Source organism: Gossypium hirsutum, chromosome A09, assembly GCF_007990345.1.
Source record: "Gossypium hirsutum isolate 1008001.06 chromosome A09, Gossypium_hirsutum_v2.1, whole genome shotgun sequence".
Classification (NCBI taxonomy): domain Eukaryota; kingdom Viridiplantae; phylum Streptophyta; class Magnoliopsida; order Malvales; family Malvaceae; genus Gossypium; species Gossypium hirsutum.
Genome location: NC_053432.1, coordinates 73,008,030 through 73,034,165, shown reverse-complemented (window position 1 = coordinate 73,034,165; position 26,136 = coordinate 73,008,030). Strand labels below are relative to the sequence as shown.

At 32.8% G+C, this 26,136-nt stretch overlaps 1 protein-coding gene and 1 long non-coding RNA gene across 2 annotated transcripts in view; both read right to left on the bottom strand.

Moving 5' to 3' along the window:
- Nucleotides 1-17,425: 17,425 nt before the first annotated feature.
- On the bottom strand, nt 17,426-18,655 carry LOC121206177 (uncharacterized). The gene is made up of 6 exons (XR_005901192.1): nt 18,543-18,655; nt 18,360-18,447; nt 18,213-18,264; nt 18,038-18,094; nt 17,736-17,899; nt 17,426-17,620 (listed from the first exon to the last, which is right to left on the bottom strand). It is a non-coding gene; the product is annotated as an uncharacterized lncRNA (long non-coding RNA).
- A 242-nt stretch (nt 18,656-18,897) lies between these two features.
- The window catches only part of LOC121206040 (uncharacterized), a 21,078-nt gene continuing 13,839 nt past the window's right edge, over nt 18,898-26,136 (bottom strand). The window contains exon 2 of the mRNA XM_041076210.1: nt 18,898-19,086. Coding sequence (XP_040932144.1) covers nt 18,898-19,086 — 189 coding nt within the window. The remainder of the gene's footprint in view (nt 19,087-26,136) is intronic.

Here is a 26,136-nt window from a genome sequence, read left to right as displayed (position 1 = left end):
TTAGATGTTGATATTTTTTATTTTGACTTCTATATTTATATTCAGTATAAGCGAATTATTCTCCGTACATGTTTTACCTCGAGCTAAGCTATGATGATCAAATTTGATTGATTGGAGAAATTTGAAGATTGATAATGTCTTATACTCTTATCCTTACCCTTTAAGCCTTTTTCTTGTAGATTAAATTGATGAATTTACCTAGCTTATAAGGCTTTATGTTAAAATAAATATTGGATGTGATTATTTAGGACTATCATGCAATTAAAAGGATGAATTTAACTACATTTGCCTATAAATAAGCAGCTTATTCGCATATGGATATATATATCTTTGGAGATTGTTTTGTGTTGATTTTGTTGATAAATATTTTTGTATTTTTACACTCATTTTATAGGCATTCTTTGTGAGAGTTGAAGTGAAGAATTTGAGTGACTGATTGTAATAAAGTTGTGGTTATTTATTGAGATTGCAATTGTTCTTTATGTAACGTTACCAATAAGTGATTAGAATTCACTAAGTAGTATTGTTTTTAAACTAGGCCTATAAATTTAGTGTGCTATCTCTTCCTTTACTCCCAATAATTTTTACATTTATTCATTGTCTTATTTAAACTGTATCTAGATATTAGATTCAACATCAGTTTACTGACTGCCTTTAATTCAACAAATGATGGCATGGGTATTGTACACAAAGAGTTTGGGTGAAGTCCTAATAGCATGAAGGGGAATATCTAGCACGCATCATCACCTTTCATGGCGGAAGACATTGCTATGCTTAGAGCGCTTGTTTTGTTAAAGAGTTGGGTTTCTTTAAAATCGTAATTGAAGATGATTCTCTCCCCATCTTCAAAATGTTTACCCACCATGGAGTTGATAAATCTCCCATCTCAACATTTATTCAAACTATGAAAGTTGACTCTTTCATTTCAAATCTGGGTTAAAGCCCTTTTAGAAGGCCTCAGAAACATTTTAAACGTTGATAAAACTTGGAGGATTTGTATTGGAACCCACCCATTGTTTGAAAAGTCAAAAAAGGTGGGCACCGAAAGTAGAAAGTAAGATTGGTTGGCAAGTTGGGTTAAAAGTTGGCATGGGATAATTGCAATTTTGGTCCCTAATTGTATAGGGACATTGCAAGTTGATCCTTGAACCTCAACTATAAATAGGCCTAACCATTTCTTACTTTCTTCATCCCATAATTGTCATTCTCTACTTAAGGCATTATTCTCTCTCCCTATTTGTAAATTTCACTTGTAATTTTTGGAGTGAAATATATTTGGTAGTGCCCGAGGACGTAGGCAAAATTTGTTAAACCTCGTTAAAATTTTAATGTTCTTTATTATTTATTTTGCATATTTTTATGAATGTGATTGTAGTGATTTATTGTGCTATTAAATTACGATAGAGGGATATTCTAGCTAGGAAAGACTTGGTATTTAAGTGATCTTCGTGATCTACCTCTCTTTCCTAGGAATTGAACTTAGTGTGATTTTTCAGTACAATATTTTTACTCTTTCACACGCTTCCGCCCAACAATTGGTATCAGAGCCAGATTCGTACTTGGGGAATACGACCATTTACAGTACTATTCATGTATACAGTATTATTTACGTATACAGTACTGTTCACGTATACAGTAGTTGAGATTGAGGAGAAAAATGGTAGCAGCATCGTCATCAGCAAAGACTACTGTGACAAATGCAAAATTTGAAGTAGAGAAATTTGACGGTACCAATAATTTTGGTATGTGGCAATGTGAGATCCTGGATGTCTTATGTCAGCAAGAGCTAGATATAGCCCTTGAAGAAAAACCTGACAATATGGATGACAAGGAGTGGGCCAAGATCAATAGACAGGCGTGTGGTACAATCCGCTTATGTTTGGCCAAAGAGCAGAAGTACTCTGTCATGAGGGAGACATCAGCGAAGAAGTTATAGGATACACTGGAAGAAAATTTTCTAATGAAAAGTCTTAAAAATAGGCTTTATATGAAAAAAATTTTTATCGATTCACGTATGCACCCGGTATGTCGATGAATGACCATGTGAACTTATTCAATAAAATTTTAGCAGACTTGCTAATTTTGGATGAGAAATTTGAAGATGAAGACAAGGCATTATTGTTGTTGAATTCCCTTCCTGATGAATATGATCATCTTACCACCACATTACTTCATGGGAAGGACACGATCACATTTGATGCAGTTTGTACTGCGTTGTATAGATCTGAGACTCGAAAGAAAGATAAAAGAGATCACAGAGATACAACTGCAGAAGTCTTAACAGTAAGAGGTCGTTCACATATCAGCAAATCTGGTAGAAGGGGAAAGTCCAAAGGGAGACCCGCCAAAGATGAATGTGCCTTTTGCCGTGAAAAAGGGCATTGGAAAAAGAATTGTCCTAAGCTACAAAAGGGCAAGGCTATGTCTAATGCATGTGTAGCGGAGCATGATGAGGAGTCAGACTTTAGCTTGGTTGGCATAGCAATGGCATGTCAAACAGATGAGTGGATTTTGGATTCAGGATGTACTTACCATATGTGTTCTAATAAGGACTGGTTTTCTAGTTTTAAAGAGCTAGAAGGTGGAATTGTTCTTATGGGCAATGATAGTGCTTGTAAGACAATGGGAGTGGGTACAATCCAATTGAAGAATCACGACGGCTCAATCCAAGTCTTGACAGATGTTCGCTACGTACCTAGCCTGAAGAAAAATCTCATCTCATTAGGGGCCCTAGAATCTAAAGGGCTCACAATCACTTTGAGAGATGGATTACTAAAAGTAGTAGCTGGGCAATTGACGGTGATGAAATGCACAAGAAGAAATAACTTGTACATTTTAAATAGAAGTACAGTTATTGGATCAACATCAACAGTTTTTACAAAAGATGTAGATTCAGAGGCTACCAGATTATGGCATATGCGATTGGGACATGCTGGTGAAAAAGCTTTGCAGACTTTGACGAAGCAAGGTTTGTTGAAAGGTGCAAATTCTTGCAAATTGGAATTCTGTGAACATTGTGTTCTGGGCAAGCAGACGAGGGTAAAATTTGGTCCAGCAATTCACAATACAAAAGGAATTCTGGACTACGTTCACAGTGATGTGTAGGGACCTACCAAAGTGGCTTCTTTGGGAGGTATGCACTATTTTGTTACTTTTGTTGATGATTATTCAAGAAAAGTATGAGTGTATCTAATGAAAAGAAAAAGTGAAGTTTTGGATGCATTTCTGAAATGGAAAAAGATGGTGGAGACTCAGACTGGTCGAAAGGTCAAACGACTTCGATCAGATAATGGCACTGAGTACAAAAATGATCCATTTCTACAAGTATGTCAAGATGAGGGCATTGTGTGACACTTCACTGTTCGGGATACATCGCAACAGAATGGCATGGCAGAACGCATGAATCGAACTATACTGGAGAAAGTTCGATGTATGTTGTCCAATGCTGGATTGGGCAAGGAATTTTGGGCTGAGGCAGTTACATATGCGTGCCATCTAATTAACTGTTTGCCATCAGCTGCAATAAATGGAAAAACTCCTATGGAGATGTGGACTGGTAAATCTGCTACTGATTATGATTCTTTACATGTATTTGGTTCCACTGCATATTATCATGTAAAAGAATCTAAGTTAGACCCAAGAGCAAAGAAAGCATTATTCTTGGGTATAACTGATGGAGTAAAAGGATACCGTCTCTGGTGTCCTGATACAAGGAAAATTATTTTCAGTAGAGATGTGACTTTTGATGAATCAACCATGTTAAAGTACAAGGATTCACAAAAGGATGACAAAACCAGTAGTACTTTGCAGCAGGTGGAGCTTGAAAAGGTTAACGATGATCCAACTAATATTGAAGGGACAAATGATGAAGAGGTTCCTACCCAATAACCTCTACAGCAACAAGATTCAATTGCATATAGGAGGGCAAGAAGAGAGATTCGTAAGCTTGCTCGCTTTGATGATATAGTGGCCTATGCACTTCCAATTGCAGATGATATTCCTTCTACTTACATAGAAGCAATAAGTAACCCTAATGGTGTAAAGTGGAAGCAAGCAATGAATGAAGAAATGCAGTCTCTTCATAAAAATAGGACCTGGGAGTTGGTGACACTACCCAAGGGAAAGAAGGCAATTGGATGCAAATGGGTATATGCAAAGAAGGAAGAATTTCCTGGTAAAAATAAAATTCGATACAAGGCTAGATTGGTAGCAAAGGGTTACGCTCAGAAAGAAGGAATAGAGTATAATGAAGTGTTTTCTCCAGTTGTGAAGCATTCATCTATACGGATTTTGCTAGCCTTGGTTGCGCAATATGATCTCGAACTAGTTCAACTTGATGTGAAGACTGCGTTCTTACACGGTAATTTGGAAGAGGAAATCTATATGACTCAGCCAGATGGATTCAATGTTGCTGGAAAAGAAAATTGGGTTTGCAAACTGACAAAGTCGCTTTATGGATTGAAGCAATCTCCGAGGCAGTGGTACAAGCGATTTAATCAGTTCATGAAAGGGCAAAGGTACACAAGAAGTAAATTTGATCATTGCGTGTATTTTCAGAAGCTACAAGAAGGAACTTTCATATACTTGCTCTTATATGTTGATGATATGCTAATAGCATCTAAGAGCAAAATTGAGATTAAAAGATTGAAGACTCAACTCAATCTCGAGTTTGAGATGAAAGATCTAGGAGAAGCTAAAAAGATTCTCGGCATGGAAATATGGAGAGATAGAACTCATGATAGAGTTAGCTTGTCTCAGAAGCAGTATTTGAAAAAGGTACTACAGCAGTTTGGCATGAACGAACAGACAAAACCTGTAAGTACCCCGTTGACTTCTCATTTTAAGCTTTCTGCACAACTATCTCCTTCGACTAATACAGAACGAGAATACATGTTGCAAGTTTCGTATTCTAATGCAGTGGGTAGCTTGATGTATGCAATGGTGTGTACAAGACCCGACATTTCACAGGCAGTTAGTATAGTGAACAGGTATATGCATAATCCTGGAAAAGGATATTGGCAAGCTGTGAAATGGATTCTACGGTATATTCAGAAGACCGTGGATGTTGGATTACTGTTCAAGCAGGATAATACACTTGGTAAAGGTGTTATTGGGTACGTTGATTCTGACTATGCCGGTGATTTGGACAAGCGAAGATCAACCACCGGTTATGTGTTTACACTTGCTGGAGGACCAATAAGTTGGAAGTCTTCACTACAGTCTACAGTTGCGTTGTCAACCACAGAAGTCGAGTACATGGCTGTAACAGAGGCTGTAAAGGAGGCTATTTGGTTACAATGTATGACTAAAACCTTAGGATTGGTCCAGGAGGATAGTAACGTGTATTGTGATAGTCAAAGTGCTATTCATTTAGCAAAGAATCAAGTTTATCATGCACGTACAAAGCATATTGATGTACGTTTCCACTTCGTGCGGGAAATTATTGATGAGGGGAAAATTTGTCTTCAGAAGATCAAGACTGCAGATAATCCCGCAGATATGATGACCAAGGTGGTAACAGTAACCAAGTTTGAACATTGTTTGAACTTGATTAATATCCTGCAAGTTTAACAGTTGAAGAAGGCACTATCAAGTATTGTTGTCAAAGGCAGAAAGAATTGTGTGAAGATAAGATTATCCTAATCAAATCTTTAAGGTGGAGATTATTGGAACCCACCCATTGTTTGAAAAGTCAAAAAAGGTGGGCACCGAAAGTAGAAAGTAAGATTGGTTGGCAAGTTGGGTTAAAAGTTGGCATGGGATAATTACAATTTTGGTCCCTAATTGTATAGGGACATTACAAGTTGATCCTTGAACCTCAACTATAAATAGGCCTAACCATTTCTTACTTTCTTCATCCCATAATTGTCATTCTCTACTTAAGGCATTATTCTCTCTCCCTATTTGTAAATTTCACTTGTAATTTTTGGAGTGAAATATATTTGGTAGTGCCCGAGGACGTAGGCAAAATTTGCTGAACCTCGTTAAAATTCTGGTGTTCTTTATTATTTATTTTGCATATTTTTATGAATGTGATTGTAGTGATTTATTGTGCTATTAAATTACGATAGAGGGATATTCTGGCTAGGAAAGACTTGGTATTTAAGTGATCTTCGTGATCTACCTCTCTTTCCTGGGAATTGAACTTAGTGTGATTTTTCAGTACAATATTTTTACTCTTTCACACGCTTCCGCGCAACAATTTATGTTGCCAATTGCACGTAATTTTCTTAATTGAATTTGATGATGATAAAGGAACCGATTATTGGATAATAGTTGGGGAAGGTGAAAGTTGATTTCTTGGATTTGGATGCTTTGTATAGTTTTTATTTATTATGATTTTGATTTTTTAAATCTCATTTAAAATTGTTTGAATGGTTTTAGATTTTTTTATTTTTGATTTAATTATTTTACTGGATTTTTACTTAAATTAAAGTAGCAAAGTTTGATTTAGATTTTAACCTTTTTTATTTTATTTTTACAATTAGAATTAAAATTAAAAATTAACCTTAAATTTATTGAAATTTTTTAAAACTAAAATCAAATTGGTAGAATATATAATTATTGGAGGATTAAATTTATTATTATGTTAATAAAAAAAACTCACAATTGACTACAATCATTGACTTCACTAAAAAAATCTAATTTAAAAAACTTTAGTGATTAAATAAAAAAAATTATAGTTAAATGACAAAAAGCTCTCATGATTGAGTCATCATTGGTTTAGTTTTGGATTAATATATATAGAGGTACCTAAATTTGAGAACTTATAACTATTTGGTACTTAAATTTTTTTTTAGATTTAATTAGTACCTAAACTTAAAAATCGTAAGTCAATTTGGTACTTTTTTAGGTACTTGACTAATGTTGTTAAAATACGCTAACGTGATACTAACAAATGACCAATACCATGATGACACGTGATAATCTCACATTTTAACACGTGACAAAAATAATCTTTTTATAAATTTTAATTTATTTTTAATTTTTCACATGTCAAAATGTGATACTGCCATATGTCATCATACTAATAATTGTTAATGTCAAATCAGCATATTTTAATAGGATTAATTAGATACCTGTTAAGTTTCACTTTTTTACTTTTTTTTATCTCATAATAATCAATTTAAACATAGATTGAATATTAATTGATGAAAAAAACTAGAGTGAAGCAAAATCAAAAACATAAAACTAAATTAATTTTTAATTTTTAATTTTTTAGTGAAAAATAATAATACTAAAATTACATCAAATTAGCTTGGTCTAAAGCTCCTCATTTTATCTTAATTTTGAATTACTGAGACATAATGAGAATTATCGTCATAAATTTAAGTATTAATAACATAAAAAACTTTAGGTACTAAATATAAATTATTAAATTCAAAGATTTCCGTATATATTCATCCTCCAATTATATATATAAAAAACCGTTTCAAAGACGGTAGCTAGCTTAAAAAGCCATCGTGTCAGCTTTGACTATAACATTACCATTCTATCGGTCACCGCCACCGCTGTCGTGAGTCTTGAGCCGTTTTCAGGGAATCTTATTTCATCTCTTTTTGTATTTTGTGATTATTGTTCTGTTTCTTGGCATTGCTAAACTCACTCTATTGGTGCTTTCCGTCTCTTATTCTGCCAGGTTAAATCACTGTACTGTTGGTGCTGCCTTGAATTGATTTACTTGATGCCATGCTGAGTTGTGTGCTTATTTTATTTATATATAATATAATGGTTAATAATTATATTTTGATTATGTTAGATAAAAAAAACAAGGTTTAGATTGATTTACCTAATAGGTTTTTTTAAAGAATTATGTAATAGATTTTTAGTTGTTAATTTGTTTGTGAATATGTTTAATATATTTTATATTTACAAATGTATTTATTTAATTTAAATAAAAAATAAAGATATATAATTTTAAATAAATTAACACAAATACAATTTTGAAACTGTTGTCCACCAAAAATTGAACAGAAAAAAAATAACCAGACAAATTTCCATTTATTCAAGCTGAATTCATTCATCCCTATGTCCAGTACTAGGTGAGTTCCTCCACATCTGTATGATGACACGTGCACCCACTATTCTTTTCTTTTGTATTCTTTTAAAGTAAATGGTGAAATTTTAATTCTAATCCCTCTACTGTATTATATCTGGGATTTAATATTTATATACTTTTTTTCATTCAAAGGTAAATAATTAAATTTCAGTTTTAATTTCTTTACCATATTTGAAATCCTCTTTTCGACTCTAACTCTCCCACTCCAGTCGTTGCTTTTCTTCCTATTAAAGATTTAATCTTTCTATAGTAATTTTATTTAGTTTTGTACTCTATTTTTACTATCTATAAGGCTTTAGGGTCTTTCTATGATGACACATTAAGAAAATGGTCAAATCTTATTTCTGGTTCCTCTACTATGCTAAAATTTAAGATTTAATTTTTATACTTTAATTTTATCCTTATATTTTATAATGTTATTAATTACCCTAAAAATGATTATTTTAATTACATTTTTTATGTGATTTTTTTTAAAAAAATACTATTCTAACAAAAAATTTATTTTGGCATAAAGAGTTAGAATAAATGTTGTCTTTCTTTAAAAAATTCCACGTTAACTCCTGAAATTATTAAAGGTGTTAATTATTTGGACTAATTAATAACACGATTCTCTTTTACTTTTTTTAAGTCATTAGATGATAGTGATAAAAGTTTAAAAGTTTCTTTGGCACTAACTCCTGTTGCTAACACATGTACATTTCTCTTTTTTTCTTTACATTATAAGAAAATATTAAATTTCAACTTTAGTCCTTTTATTATGCTTGAGTTTGAGATTTTTTTTTTAATTTCTAACATAATTTGGTTAGTCCAAATAGTTAATATTGTGAATTTTTCGATTAAAATTTTACGTGGATATATATAATTTGAATGTCTGTCTTAGGGACGGACACATCTTTTGAGTTTGCCTTGCATTTTATTTCTTTATAAGACAATGGTCAATTTTTAAAGTTGTCCCCTATACTATGCTTAAACTTGGATTGAATATATATCTTTAAATTTTGACATAATTTGGCCCGTCTACTTTTACAATGTCATTAGTTTATCTAAATAGTTAATATTGTTAACTATTTCAATTACAATGCTGAGATTATTTTTCTTAAAAACACTATTCCAACAAAAAAAATTTACCATGACGAGGTCGAATAAGAGTTTCTATGAAAAATTTCACATCAACATTTTCAACATAAATTTTTTTGTTACCTCACTACCAAGTAAATTCTTTTAATTTTAAAATGTCACACCAATGAATTTAATAGGAGAGTTTTAACAAATGTAACAATTAGACTTGACATTTTAAATTTGAAAAGTAGAAAGACTAAATTTCTAAAAATAAAAATAGAGAGTGTAATGACCCGAATTTTTACAGTTATCAAAAAAGTGCATTTTCGGGTCTCCGTTTCTAAAAAATAGATTTGTAAATATTTATTAAAAATATTTACGAAGTTAAGAGAGTGATTAATTAAAGTTTAATGAAGCAAATTAGCTTAAATAAAGGATAATTAGATAAAAGGATTAAATTGAATGAAGTGTGAAAGTTTAATTATAGAATAAAGAAAATTAAAAGGACTAAATAAGTAAATAAACCAAAAAGAGTGCCAAGTGTATGGCAAAAATAAAATACAAGTATAATAAATATAATACACACATTTGTAATACATATATTTATTTGCTTATTATTTAAGTAAATATTAATGTATTTATTATTATTAAATTAATATTATATGATAAATAAATAAAAAGTTGACAAATGTATGGTATGTATAGTGACATTTGTGATACTAATATATACACATTTGTAAAATACATGTATATTTACTTATTATATAAGTATATTATTAAATTATATATTATTATTAAGTAAAAGATATTTATATAGTAAATAGATTAAATAAAGACAAATGTAATAATATATGTGTATAAAAATGTAAAATAGATATTGGATATTAAATAGATATTTTATTATAGCTATTATTAAGTTATTATAATATATATATAAAGTAAAAGGAATAAGAAAGAAAAAGAATAAAAAAAGAAAGAAAGGATGAAACGAAACAGAGAGCAGGGGAAAGAAAGGAGGGAAAAAAAAGAAAGAAGGAAAAAGGGAAAAATTGGGATTTCAAGGCTTGAAAGTTAAATAGGTAAGTCAATTTAGCCTTTTTTACTTAATTTTGATGTTTTGGAAGCTTTGGGATAAGGTTTTGATGAGATTAAGTGAATATTTTGAAAGTTATTAGATTTTTAAAGATTGTTCATGTTGAATAAAAAGATGAATTAGGGGTTAGATTGATAGGAATTCAAGTTAGAAATGAAATAAGGATTGAATTGTAAATTAATTCATAAGTTTTATGTTGTAGGGACTAAATTGATTAAATTTCGAAATTAGGAAAATATGCTGGAAATTTAATAGTTAAATATGAGTTTAGTTAAAAATTGAGTAGAAATAAAGTATGAATTAAGATAGAAAAGTAAGTGAATTTAGTTAGGATTAAATTGAAATTAAAAGTAGAAAATCAACATTTTGCACTAAGACTATTTTGGACAGCAGCAGTAGTCTAAGTTTGAAAAATCACCAAAAATTGTATAAATTTAATTAAAGGATTAATAAAATATGGAATTAAAGCTTATTGAGTCTAGTTTCTTATAGAAAAAACGGTGTAAGCAATTGAATTGTAAATTATGAGATATAATAAATTTTGTGAGACAAGGTCAGAATGAATTCGGGTTCCCCTGTTCTGACTTTGAAAAATCACCAAAAATTGAATAAAAATAATTAGAGGCTTAAATTTATATTTTTAGAATTCATAATGAGTCTATTTTCAGGATAAATCAATGGGAATATTATCCGAGTTCTGTACTGTGAGATAATTAATTTTTAGTGAAGAAGGATCGAAACTGTCAGACAGTAGAATAGGGGTGAATTTAAAGAATAAACTGTAACTAATGGCTAAACAAAAAATTCTGAAAATTTTATGGTAATAATGTATATGAGTCTAGTTTCAGGAAAAATTAACGGATCTTAATTTGGAGTTCCGTAGCTCAAGTTATAAATAATTTAGTGACTATGACACAGATGGACAGCTTGAATATTCATAAAAGTAAATAATAAAAATTATAGATAATGTTACTTACAAGTGTGTTATATACACTAAGGATGTGGAATGGAGAGGAGAAGGAGGAAAAATATGTATGAATATTCATCTAGCATGGCTAATTTGCATGTTTTAGGCTCAAGGACTAAATTGAATAAAAGTAAAACTTTATGGGTAATTTTGTAAAAATGTCAGAAATGACCAAATTGCATGAAATGGATTATTTTATTATTTAAATTACAAAATTGAATGAAATTATTAATTTAGTTCAAGATCGGAGGAAAACATGTTTTAGGGATTAAATTGAAAAGTGTTGAAATTATGGAAAATTCTGATATTTTATAGAATTCATAGATTGTTATCAATATGGATGAGAATAATATCTAGAAATAAGGGTTAAATTGCAAGAATTTTATTTTCCTGACCCTAAGGATGAAATCGTCATTAATTAAAAGTTTAGGGGCAAAATAGTAATTTTTCCTAGAGCATTAATTAAATGCATTAGAATATGAAATGAATGAAAATGATGATCAAATTTATTTATAAAGATCCTGACGACTCAAAAATGAGACTTGATCGTGGAAAATAAAAGATATCGGATTAAGGAAATTATAAACACAAACAAGCAATAAGGTAAGTTTGTGTAACTTGAATTGTATTTTAAATACTTAAAATATGTGGTTATGTGATGAAAATATGATTTGAATGTTCAATTCATGATAATTGATGAAATATTGCTAATACTCGATATAAATTGAAAATAAAGCCCGGTTGAATGAAAAGAAAATTCGATAGATCTCTGAAAAGGAATTGACTGTAAAAAGGATCTAGCCCAGACGGGTGATCCTATTCTGATATAGCCCTCTATGTGTAAAATGGATTTAGCCCAGACGGGTAATCCGAATTAGGGTCTGAATTTAGCCTGAACTGGTAATTCAGATCCAAGCTCATTAGAGTAATTGTCATTGCAGGGGATTTAGCCTGGACTGGTAATCCCGACAATACTCTATGAGTTTATATTACAGGGGATTTAGCCTGGACTGGTAATCCCACTGTAAGGATGAGGTTCGCGGGAGTGTGCTCTCTGATATGAAATGTGTAAGACCATGGTTGAAAGATACCATGACAACCATCATGGTTGAAAGATACCATGGCAACCTCATATGAAATGTGTAAGACCATGGTTGAAAGATACCATGACAACGTGATATGAAATTAATAAGACCATGGTTGAAAGATACCATGGCAACGTGACATGAAAAGAATAAGACCATGGTTGATAGATACTATGGCAACCTGATATGAAATGAATAAGACCATGGTTGAAAGATACTATGGCAACGTGACATGAAAAGAATAAGACCATGGTTGAAAGATACCATGGCAACATGACAGAAAATGAATGAGTAAGACCATAGTTGAAAGACACTATAGCATCATGTCAAAGATAAATAAGACCGTGGATGGGAGACGCTATGACATCTATTGAACAATTGATATTCAGGTAATACTTATCAGATGACGAATGGTTATATGAAATGGTTGTGTGAAATGTTTACAAGAACTGGTCATATGGAAATATATGTACAAAATAGTTGTATGGAATAATTATGAAGATAAATAAACAAAATAAGTATAAGTACATGGAATATAATTTATGTCAAGTTTGATATAAACTATTACCGGAATAAATATACATAAAATATATGGAAATGATGGAGCATGAAATATTGATATAATGAAATGAATGATATATGCTTATGAAGAAACGGTAAAAGCATGATATGTTTCATGACATGTACATATATGATTATCTTTGATATTTTGATACAATGAAATTATGTAAGTTGAGACTATTATTAAACTCAAGTGCGATATGTAGAGAAAATAAGTATATCAATGTTGAATTTAGATGAAATGTGTACAAGTATACTAACAATGATGTTGTTCGATGCTTAGACAAGTGCCAAACTATTGATTGAACGGTAACATGTTTAATTATAAGGAGCATTGAAATAGTAAGTACTTAGATGAAAATAAAATTTAAGATTTGCGAAATTTTTTTTATAATCCCGATTTAATTCCGGTTGGTTTCTAATGTATGTTTAGGGCTTCGAGGGCCCAATAGAGAGACGTTATGATTATTTCTAAAATATGAATAATAAATGACTTAGAATTATCTGAAAATGTTCAGTAAACTCCGGTAATGGCTCGTACCCTATTCCGGTAATGGATACGGGTAGGGGGTGTTATAGAGAGATTAATTTCAAATGTGTGAAGTGTATAGAAAATTAGAGTATATTTAACCTTCAAGTTTTTACTATATAATTTAACACAAACAAATAATTAACCCAATACAAAGTATGGTCACCCAACTATTAATAATTTTTTTGTCACACAAATATAAAAAGTTACAAAATGATTACCCAACTATTCAATTTTATTTTATTTTTGTCATCAGCTTGCTGATGATGAAAATCTAACCATAAACATTTACACATTGTCTAATTTTGAAAATTGGCATAATAGCAACTTTACCCTCAACATTTATACATTGTGTCAATTTAGTCTTGGTTCTAGAAAATCTAACCATCAACATTTATACATTGTGTAATTTTGATCTTTTTTTTTTACAGATTTGCTGTTCTTTGTGACCTAAAAAAACTTATTAACTAAATTTGATTGAAATATATAACAAATGAAAACACCTAAAAATCCAAGATAGTAATTTTCATCTTTCTTATTCTTTTAAAATTAACCCTCAATGTCACAAAGAAAAACAGAACTGCAAAAAAGACTAAATTACACAATGTGTAAATGTTAAGGGCTAAATTTTTTAGAATCAAGACTAAATTGATATAATTTATAAATGTTGAGAGTTAAAATTGCTATTATGCAAATTTTAAAAGTTGTCATCATTAGCCAACTAATAACAAAAAAAAGAAGATAAAATTGAATAGTTAGTGACTATAAAAGAAATTTACTAATAATTGAGTGAACATTTTGTAATTTTTCATAGTTAAGTGACAAAAAAGAAATCTATTACCAGTGTAGTTTACCCGTAATTAAAAAATTTATGTATAATAATTGTTGGAGCATGTAAAACCATAGTTATTAGCTATCAAAGTTGATTAACAACTAGAAAACAAACAATTAAACAAAGTACAAAATGATATGTTGAAGAATAATGATCTGAAAAACTTATATTGACTAGAAACTTGCACAACTTATCTACACACAATAGTGGTGGTTGATAACAATATAACTGAAGGTAACAACCCTAATAGACTTAAAACAATCTTAACATTTTAATCTAATCTGTTGGTTAACAACTAAGCTGCGCTGCTTAATACTCTAACAATCTCCTAGTTTTCTACCCTTTGTTGATTATTAGACACATCAACAAATGGTAACACTCGAAAAGCACTGTGAAAAAAAGAAATTGCTTTGGTGTGATTGGCTTTGTAAGAACATCGGCCACTTAATCTGTTGAGGGAACAAAATTGACTTGCAAAACACCATCAAGGACTTTCTTCATGGATAAATTGGAGACCGGTTTCCATGTGCTTAACCTTAGCATGGTGTGTAGGATTAGTAGCCATTGAAACTGTGGAGGTATTATCACACCAAACAACTGGCGGTTGATTTCAGTCAACAACTGTTTTATACCTAGCATCTCAGAAACACAACTAAGTTGTGATACTCGGCTTCTGACAATGATTTGAACACAACGGATTGCTTCTTAGAACGCCATGCAATAGGATCAGGTCTAATGTACATACAGTAACCTGTTGTTAAACTACGATCTTCAACAGTAGGGGCGCAATCATCAACAGAATTGCAAACCACACCAAACTACCCTTTTGTAAAATACAAACCATGATCCATTGCGCCACGTCTAAGATACCTTAACACTCGTTTAATAACCTTTTAATGAGTGTCGAAAGGTGAAATCCATATACTGATTAAGCTTAATTATTGACACAATAAGCTAGATCAGGTCATGTAATACATTCAAACTGGAGAGTCCCAATAACGCTTTATAAATGATTATCATCGACAGGACTGTCATCCAAGGAAGTCAACTTAGGAGTGCCCACCATGGGCTAGGAGTAGGAGTTGCTCCAGTCATACTTGTTTTGAGGATCAACTTTTGAAAGTTGAAAATCAAGCTGTTCAACAAGATACTTCCTTAGAGTGTGAAACCAGGCTCAATGTGCCTGTCTAAGTCCATATAGTATCTTATTCAGCTTGCAAACAAGTTGTTCCCCATTGGTACCTTGAACTTCAAATCCAGATGGTTGATCCATGTATATTTCCTCAGGCAAGGCACCATTACGAAGTGCATTATTGACATCTATTTGCCTCAGTGAACGTCCATTCATAACAACAACAATAAGAATGGTTCGAATGGTATTTGCTCAAACCACTAGACTGAATGTATCCACAAAATCGGACTCAGCATGCTGAGAAAATCATTTAGCGACCAATCATGCTTTATATCGATCCACAGGCCCATCTACTTTCTTTTTCACTTTAAACAACCATTTGCAATCGATGGATCGTCGTGCTGCAGGAAGAGGACAGAGACTCCAAGTGCTGTTGTTAAGAAGAGCATACAACTCATTATGTACAACACCTTGCCAGTGAGGATGAGCCATTGCTTCATGCACATCAGCAAGAGTAGAATCTGATAAATAAGTTGTCTTGGTTAAGGTAGACCTTAGGTTTGATGACGCCAATTTTACTACAAGTGACTACAGAGTGAGTATTGAGTAAGGGTGGTGCTCTATGTTGAGATGGACTAGCAACATAAATAATAGGCTGGGAAAGCAAATGGGAGGGAGTGGTTGATGGGGTGGCGAGTGAATCGTTTACAGAAACTGAAGGTATGGAGTTAGAAGTTGCAGGTAAAGAAGCTGAGATAGGCGATAAAGAAAATAAAGTTGCAGGGGTCACAAATGAAGTCAAAGGTGTCAACACAAGTAATGTAGAGCTAAAGTGAGGACGCGAGGGTGAAGTGGAAGTAACTGGTGCAGACTTAACAGCAGTTTGAAAAGGAAACACAAGCTCATGAAAAGTAACATGATAATCTTTGTGCAATGAAGAATAACCAAGAAAGGTATAGGGGGCGGACCTAAATTGCAACTTGTCTATTAATAATTTTGCCATTTTCTATAATTGCTTCTTTCTTCTTCTTCTTTTTAAAGAAATTGATCATTTTATTCATGGAATATTGTTTTAAGCCATCAATTGATGATTCAATGGTCCAAAAATTCTCACTTGCTGCACCAACTAGTTGGAAACAATATTTAATCCTTAGTTTCTTTAAAGCTTTACATTTTTTATAGATCTTCAATGTCACCACCGAGTGACTTGGCTTGACGGCATTCAAGAATTTGTGAACTTGACATAGGCGTGAAAGAAAATAATTGGTATCTTATCCGTTAGTTCTTTTTAATTATATTTTAATACAATACTCATATTTAAGTGTACAAATATAATCCATATGTATATAATCCAGATCGCCATATCATTATAAATAATGATTAAAATTGTATTAGATAATTTATGAATAGAAAATTAATGGAGAAATTTAACCAATTATTATTGAATCAAAATTTATATAAATAATAAATTTTTTAACACAATTAACAAAACATATGAATGGGACATGAATTCTAAAAGATAAACTATTGTATTATCGAATTTTAATAATTTTTATTTTAGATATTCAAAATAAAAAATACATTTTAGACATAGCTGTTAATAATCATTTTGAATTTTTGTCATATGCCATTAATTTAATATTTATTTTAGTCACCAACTTTATAGAGAGAAAATTTTATATTTTTGCATGAAAAATCATTTTATTTTTATATTTCTTTTGTTTATTTTTTATTTTATTAATTTTAGTTTTGGATTAACTTTTCCAATAAAGAGAAAAACCTAGGATTTCACATAGAATTATCAAGGAAAAACTATTTTATCTTTTAATTTCCTTAATTCTCAGCTTTTTTTGGAATCAAATTGAAAATTTCCAATAAGGAAAAACCTAAGTTTTTATAAGAAAAACTCTGTTTTATAGTAAAAAAAGTTATTTTATATTTTTAACTTTTTTTTTAGATTTGATTTTAGTTTCTTTTTCAATAAAAAGATGAAAAGCTGAATTTTTACAAGGAATTGAGTTATAAGGGAAAAATTGGTTTAATCTTTGCAGTTGAATAACTCAATTCCCTATAAAAATTCAAGTTTTTTTCTTAACGAGGAACAAAAATGAAAACTTTGATGACTAAAATGAGTGTAAAGTAACATTGACTAATCCGGGATTAACAACAAATGGCCAAAATGAAAACGGTTGTTAATAATAGTGCCAAAATGCAATTTTTTCATTTGTGGTAACTCAGCCGGAAGTTAAAAAGGCAGCAGAACCATGATCTCCGAAAATAACAAGCAACCATGAACGGGGTACCTATAAAAACAAGGAGCTTGATTTGAGGTTTTCGACATAATTTTATGTTTCTTTGGAACAAAATTTCCGTCAAAATTATTGAAAAAAAAAGGTTTTTGGGTCTTGACTAACCCACCATGTGCTATTATAACTTATTCATTGGAAGTAAGCTCTATCGCGCACATCCAGTCGCAACAAACTTTATCATCAAACCAACTCCTAATAAGGTTCAACAGGAGCACGGAAACTAGCTCCGGCATAGATGGCATCCGAACCGAGCTCCTCCTCGATTCGCAAAAGCTGCAAATTATAAAATAACATCGACATAATCAGACGATGCTTGGTACATGAAAAAAAAACTAATAACGTTGAATTTGTTTTATCATTCAAGAGAAGGGAAAAAAAATCATATGATTGTTTAAAGGTAAAGATGTTAACCTGATTGTACTTAGCTAGACGCTCAGACCGGCATGGAGCTCCGGTCTTAATTTGACCCTGATTTAAAAAAAAAGAACAAATCTATGTTAAGAACAAGAACTGAGATTGCAACATCTAAATTCACAACAACAAAGATTTAGGCAATAAAAGTACGATTAGATTTCAGAGTCATTACCGTGGCCAAACCGACCGAAAGATCCGCAATAAATGTATCCTCAGTTTCACCACTGCAATCGAATAGTTTATACATTCCATGAGAAACAGGACTTCTGATTTGTAATCGGATTAACAAATTTAGCATTTAAAGGTTTGTCATTGAAACCTGCGGTGGCTGCCATCACACCCCATCCAGCTTTCTTGGACATTTTGACAGCTTCGATACTTTCGGTAACAGATCCAATTTGATTAACCTATTTACCGGTCATACAGAAAGAATCTAGATTAATTTCAAAGGCTTGACGATGAAACATAAATGATCTTCTAGAGGAAAACAACCCAATGGTACCTTGAGAAGAAGAGCATTGCAAGTTTTTTCTTTGATAGCCTTCGCAACCCTCTTCAGAGATTAAAAATGAATGAGTGACATCATGATCCTTAGAAAAGAATACTTGGGGATGCATACATGACTACCATAAAAAGACACCAGCAGATAAATGAAATTCTACCTTTGGATGGTGACCAAGAGATCATCTCGACAATCTGAACTTTTTCCAATTCATTGGTTAGTTTGGAGTAATGCTCGTTGTAAGCCAAATCTGCCCGGCCATACAGCAAAATAGAGCAAATAATAAAAAAAAGCAGCCATTTCAGCCATTTAACCCAAAAACTACAAGCCCAAATGCCCAATATTAATAAAAACCCTAGAGGCCCGAATGGCCCAAAACTACACCAACTTTCAAACACAAAAAGAAACCCCGGCCGCATGTTGTCGCTGCCACCTCCTGCGCACGCCCACCGCCGCTACTCGCCAATCGCTGGCTTCGCGTGTCCACGCGTCTGACACCATCTGCCGCTGCATGCTCCTCCTCCACTACCAGCACCTCCATGCCCTGCAGATCAAGACAAAAAAACAGGATAGAATAATAGAAAAAGGATGTAAAAAGGGGTTATAAAACCCGAAATGAAGGACTGAACGGGGGGGGTTTCTTTGTTTTTTTTTTGGCATTTTAATACAAAAAGCAGAGAAAATACACAAAAAAAGGAAACAAGGAACGAAAACATAAATCGGAAGGTGATTTTGTTTTTCTCTATTATCTTCTTAAATCCATTTTTTCCTTTTTCTTCCTCATTTCTAACATATATATACACATAAATCGAAAAATAAAAAAAACAAAAAAAATAAATTTTTACCTTTCCGGCCACCGCGTGCGGTGGCTGGCGCCGGCGCCGGCGAGCCTCCGTGGCCGTCCGGTGACCGGCCCCCCTGGCCGGATTCCCCTTCTCTCTCCCTTCTCTCTTCCCTCTCTCCTTTTTTTTTCTTTCCCTCTCCCCAAATGATTTTTTTTGGTTAGTTTAGGCCTATATAGCCCTCCAAAACGACGTCGTTTTGGCCATGCCCGACCCATCCGACCCGACCCGCTAGAGGATCCGCGTGTTTTCATTTGAATGGGATATTTATGCGCGCAGTCCTTCCGCTTTTCTGATGCTTCACAATTAAGTTTTTTATGATTTTCAATTTGGCCCTATAATTTCTCGCGCTTTTCGATTTAGTCCCCGCCAATGTGCTGCGTTTTAATGGAAAGGAATATTGTTGTTTCGGTCCCCAACGTTTCACGCGCGTACAATTAAGTCCCTTTTCTTTGTTTCATTTCAAATTGGCCCCACAACTTTGTTTTAATTCAATTTTAGTCCTTTTTTGTTGATTTTTATATCTTTATTAAATATCCTTGTTATTTTTATATTACCATTATTATTATTATTAGTATTATATATTTTATTATGTACGTGTATACCTATATATATTCTCATATTTAACATTTTTATTTCACTTTATTTTAATATTTATTAATGTTATGTTTGTTTCTTTTATATTCCAATGTTATCATTATTATTATTCTTATTATTTTTATTAGTTTATGCTTTGTATATATTTATATATTTATAATACGTATATATACTTGATATATTTGTATATACCTCGTAATTTATTACTAGTTTTCAATATACGCATATATTACCTAAATATTTTAGTATTATGTAAATATTTTAACATTATATTATATATGTATTTATATATTACGTATGTACATATACCTTTTAATTATATTTTGTATTACGTAAATATTATTTTAAATACTGTATTGTATATATATATCCTTAGTACACGTTACATATATATTGTGTATATACTTGTTTTCTTACCCTTATTATATTCATTGTTAATACATTTATTTTTTTATACATGTATACGTACCCTTTTTATAATATTATTTTTACACATATGTATATTTATCTATGTTTTCATATTCTATAATTTATATGCATTTCTTATTTTATGGCTTAAATTATACTGATATTTTTTTACATATTGTATTTATTTCATCATTGTTATTTGCGTTTGTTTATTTATTCATGTACATTGTCTTTTCTAAAAGTTATTCTATTTTTTTTTGTTTGTTTTTCGTCGTCATTTTTTCCTATTTTGTTTTATTTTACTTTGTCACTCGCGATCGGTTGTCAAGCATTACTAAATCAAAAATTTTCTAATAGCTATTCGATTGGAAATCAAAGTGCCCTAACGTGCTGGGTTTCGATTCCTCGTTCGACTAAATAGCCAAATATCCCTTAAAGCTTCAAAGTATGGTTTCATTAACTATAAGGGATCTTGGTTTCGATGGTTTAGAGTATCGTATCCTAACGTCTGGATGTGATATCTTCGAACAAGAGAATCTTATATTCAATCACGTTATCAGAGTTTCTTTAAGGATCGCATTTTTAAAACTCTTCAAATTTTTCAATTTTCGAACTAGACACTATAATCAATAGTAAATTTGGCGATCAGGTGCTAATCCCCTCTGCGACACTCCCAACCCATCTGATCGTAAAAAAACGTGTTTAAAATCAAACGATAAAAACAACCGTACGAGTGACCGTCAACCCACAAAAGGGCCATCTTTATTCAAATCATCGACCGTCCACAAAAAATGGTGTCAACAGGCTAAATTAAAGTGGCCAATAAATAGGAGTGCAAAATAGGAGGATTGCATGACAAACCTCCCATTTACATGAAGGCCAGCCATCATGTTTTGTAGACAATATGAGCACTTGATATCCATAATTTTAGGTACAAATTGATACAAATTGGATAATGGGTTAGGTAATGTTCCATGAAATGGATTAGGTAAATATTCCATGATAATGAGTTAGGTAGATGTTCCATGAATAGGTTAGGTAATGTTCCATGATGGAATTTATGTCTTTTGTATTAAAGAATTAAATGGATAAATATGAAATTTTATTAAAAGAAAAAAAGAGTGAAAAGAACAAACTTTTGTCCATCTTGTTCAATCATAGCCTAAAGTTAGAAGAAAAGGAGAGGAGAAAGCTCTTGAATATTCGGTCACTGGGGAAGAAAATTGAAGGTAAGTCATGTAGTTGCTTTTATTTTGAGTTCATGGTTTCTTGATTCTACCTTACTCTGAAGCATATTTTGGTTTTAGTTGTGTGTGAGCATTTAGTCATGAATTAAAAATGAAGGAAACGGTTGTTGTTCATGTTCTTTTGATGAAAATGGAAGATAGATGAAGTTGAACCAAACAAATGAGCATGCAGTGCCTTAAATGTAAGGAGGAAAAATCGGTCACATGTGTACTTAATGATGAAATGGAGATTATACTTAAGTAAATCATAGATATGTGACTGATTGATTGGTATTAACATGTTTAAATAACAAGCATGCAATTAGGTGTGAAGAGTGATTTGGTAAAAGCAGCAGTAAGTGAACTTTGGAAAATCACCAATAAATTGTGAGATGATAGAAGCTAAATAGATTATTTAATTAAAGCTTAATGAGTCTAGTTTCAAATGGAAAACGCGGAGACAGATTTGAATTCGTACAATGAGAATTTTGATCGTAATGAAGAGTGGTCAGATAAGCAAAGCGAGGAACATGGGGAAACTTAAGAAAAATCTGGTATGATTGGCCATACCAAAAATCTGAAAATTTATGGATAGAAGATATATGAGTCTATTCAGAGAAAATTAACAACACTTGATTTGGAGTTTCGTAGCTCTAGTTATAAATAATTTAGCGACGTTGCCAGAAGACAGCTTCCAGTGAAAATGATATGGGTAAACATTGACAAAAATTGTTAATGAGTTGCGATTGTTCTTAAAAGCTACTAATCTGTAGGTGGTTGGCCGAATATTGTAAGGGTTAATACGAGTTCCGTATTGAATAGTTAGATTAACGGTGAGTATCCATTTAGTAGTCGTGTGTGGACTCGTCAGCATATCATTCGCAAATAGTGTGTAACTAACACCCTCTTTCTTAGTCTAGATTGGCAAAAGTCGAAAATCCAAAATGCCGAAAACCGGTATTTGTAGAATTGCGAGTGTACGAATGCTCGTGAGGAAAATCGATTAATGTTTTTGGTAAGCTGCAATGTTTGGACTGCCAAAGTGCATGATTTCTGCTGCCCTCGATATTTGGGCTTAATGGGCCAAATTGGAAGATGGGCCAACGGGCCCAATTCGTAAGAACCCTCGGTACTGATTCTGTAGTACGTGAAAGTAGGAATATGCATGAAAAACCCTAAAATAGATAAATTACTAAAATACCTTTAAAAGTGAAAAATTTTAAGTTTTACCCCTAGGAGATAAATTATGAAATACCCCTAGGGTTAAATTGACCTAAATGCATGGTTGACTGTTGTATTTACTGCATGCCATGTTTGTATTATCTGATGCATGGATTTGGATATTGACGGAGGAGTACTGAAAGTGGCTTGTCCACGTACTGGGGGCTTTGCCCATTACTGTTAACTGAGCAGCAAGCTGCAACTGTGAGGTGGGCCTGGGTGGGTGAGCTATTCCCCACATGGAGTGTAGGCTGGACGGGTGGAGTGTAAGTGGTTGGTGGGTTGAGTAATCTCCCCAAATGGCTTGCATATTTATTGATATTGCATGTATTTAAAATGCCTATGGCCATACTGTATCGAATAAGGGGCTAAGGCCCCAGTTATTGTTAAATCTGAAAAGGCTCTGGTCCAGTACCACTATACCCTGAATGGGCTCAGGCCCAATAGCTTGAGCTGACTTGGCTTTGAATGAGTTTTCCTTACACACTGAGTTTCCCCAAACTCACCCCTTTTATTTCATCCACACAGGAATCCCCAACCATAGTGGCTGGAGCTGTAAGGGAATTCGGAGTGGCCACCATTCTGAAAGTTGATTTTCTCTGGTGAACTGGACATCCTTTTATTTACGTTTGAATTTTGGGTTTTAAATGTAATAAGGCTGCTTATTATTTTGATGGTTTATATGTTATACTAAGATAGGTATACTTATTTTAACTGTTGAAATTGAAAGCTTTAGGGCGCGTTTTCAAAACAACAATTGATTTCAAAATAACACACAACAAGCAAAGCTTCGCAATGGAAAGTATTTCCAAAATTAATCCACTTTTCCTAAAATGACTTAATCAAATCGGTTTCCTAAAATATCCATGACGTAAGGTGTGCAATGGTGGTATGCATGTCCAGGATTGGACCGAAGGGAGCTTGTACTTAAGCAGTCCGATGGAACTTACCACCTCTTTTCCGGTTTCCTACCTGGTCACGCTTCCATCACTTTAACCTATAATGAAATACTTTAAACACTACGTAAGTTTTTATGGATCAACAATATAAAAGTTTTGAACGCTTCGATGTGCATGTCGATCTGGCCATAAACGTTTGGGCCGGTTGGGTGTTACAAAGTAGGCCTGGGACAGATTAAAAGAGGAGTTTCCAAGGAACTGAGAGAATAAGGCAGCAACAAACTACTGAATTGAGAGGGATTTCGAGAACTTGAAGATAAAGGAAGAAGAAATTGTCAAGCAGTATTCAGATAAGATTATGGTTGTGTAAATAGCATAAGGCTCCTTGGAGAATAGTTAGTGAAACAAGAATAGTGGAGAAGTGGTCTCAACCTTACTGAGAGGTATAAGGCAAAAATATCTTCCCTCGAAGACTCAAGGGACCTGACTAGCATCTCATTGACCAGAGCTGATCAATGTTCTTTATGCACAAAGCAAAGAAGAGCTAGCAGACGGAGGAGCACCAAGAAGGTGCCTTCCAAGCCAAAACCAAACCTGCTTCCGAGCACCTCTGCCTATAAAGTCAAAATACTTGGAAAGACAAGCCTAAGTCAGATGCACAAGAAGAAGGGATCAACACCTGCAGGCATTGCAAAAGGCCTGGTCTTCCAGAAGCAATTGCTGGTTAAACCAATGTGTAGTGCCAATACTGCAAAAAGATGGCTATGTTGAAAAGGTTTGCAACAAGGCAAGGCAGACCAAGGCAGAATCAACCACAACAGCCAAAGGCTGAAGCTCGAAAGCAGAAAAGGCAATTACCATGAAATATGTTTTGAAGTTTCATGCTCAAGCTGTTAAGAAAAGCACAAAGGGATGACTCATAGATAGTGTTACACCAACCATATGACACCAGATGCTGCCTTTGTACAAGCCCAATTTAGCCTTACTAACCCAACCAAAATTAAACCCATAACCCAAATAACCCCCAAAAAAATTAAACTAAAACCCAATTACAAAATCAGACCCCAGCCATCTTTGTTGGAGTTCCGAAAAAGCAAAATGTTATTGCTCAGTCAACTGCGAGGCAATAATGTGCAGCTGCAGAAGCTGTCAACCAGCATTGGCTGAGGAAGATCTTGGCTGATATGAATCTTCACCAAAGGGACGCAGCAAAGATAATGTGTGACAATCAATCTGCTGTTTGCAATTGAAAAGATCCATTTTCCATGAAAGGACAAAGCCTCAACATTTAACTTCAGTTGTTAGGGAAATGGAGCAGCACAAGAAGTGAAACTGGTTCATGTATTCTGAAGACAGCTAGCTGACATTTGACAAAAGCCCTTAGTGTGTCAAGATTTACATTTGAGAGCTGAAATAGAAGTTTGCAACATGCTAACCAAGGAGAAGTTTGAAGTTTGGTCAACAGTGCACCAGAAGCAGTCAAGAAGCAGGCCATGTAGTTCGAGCCATGCATGACTGCTGAAGCAAGTGCAGCTATTGATTTTTTCATTTTTACCTAGTTATGTAATGTAATTTAGTCATTTTGAACTATGATAGTTTGATTTCAGTGTACTTTGATAGTGATTGAGCTGTTAACTGAGCTTGTTCATGTGTACAGCTTGGTTACCAAGTTTCAGTACTAGAAGTAGTAGGTATGATTAGTGAACATATTATGATTGACAAGCTGAATGCTTGGTTTATGTATTGGCATTATGCCATTATTCATTTTGATGAAATTCATCATATTTCTCTTCCATATACTGCCTCTATTTTATTTTGCTTGTTTCAAAGCTGGAATTCTGTTTGTTTAATTCAATTACCTGCTAAGTCCGAACTTGTTCTAAGTCTCAGCTAAACTTGCTTGCTCTTTAAACCCAAAAATAACCGGTGAAAAAAATAGTTCAACGCATAAACATTGACCAATAAAGGGAAATTTGACAAACTTACCACCATTCCCCTATCAGCAAATCTTACCCACAATCAACAATTAGAAATCAGAGCTCACCAAAATGTCTTTTCCCAACCCTACAATCACTTACTGCTTATGGTCATCAGCATATAAACCCAGGAGCATTATTAACTTCTAATTCCAAAACACTTATATCAGTATCCAACCCTACAATGATGGTCTTGTTGACTTAATTAAACAAGTTTCCTTTATCGCCAAAAAAAAAGTAAAAATTAAACAAGTATCCTTTGTTAATGTATATCGAGAAACAAAGCTTGGAGTTAAAAGAAGCAGGATGTTTACTGCTTGGTTTTAGGTACTGTTTTTGTGATTGCTGATCATTAGAATTACAATGAAGAGATGAACAATTAATCCATTTCCACATAAGAAATACATTCCCACTTGATTATTATC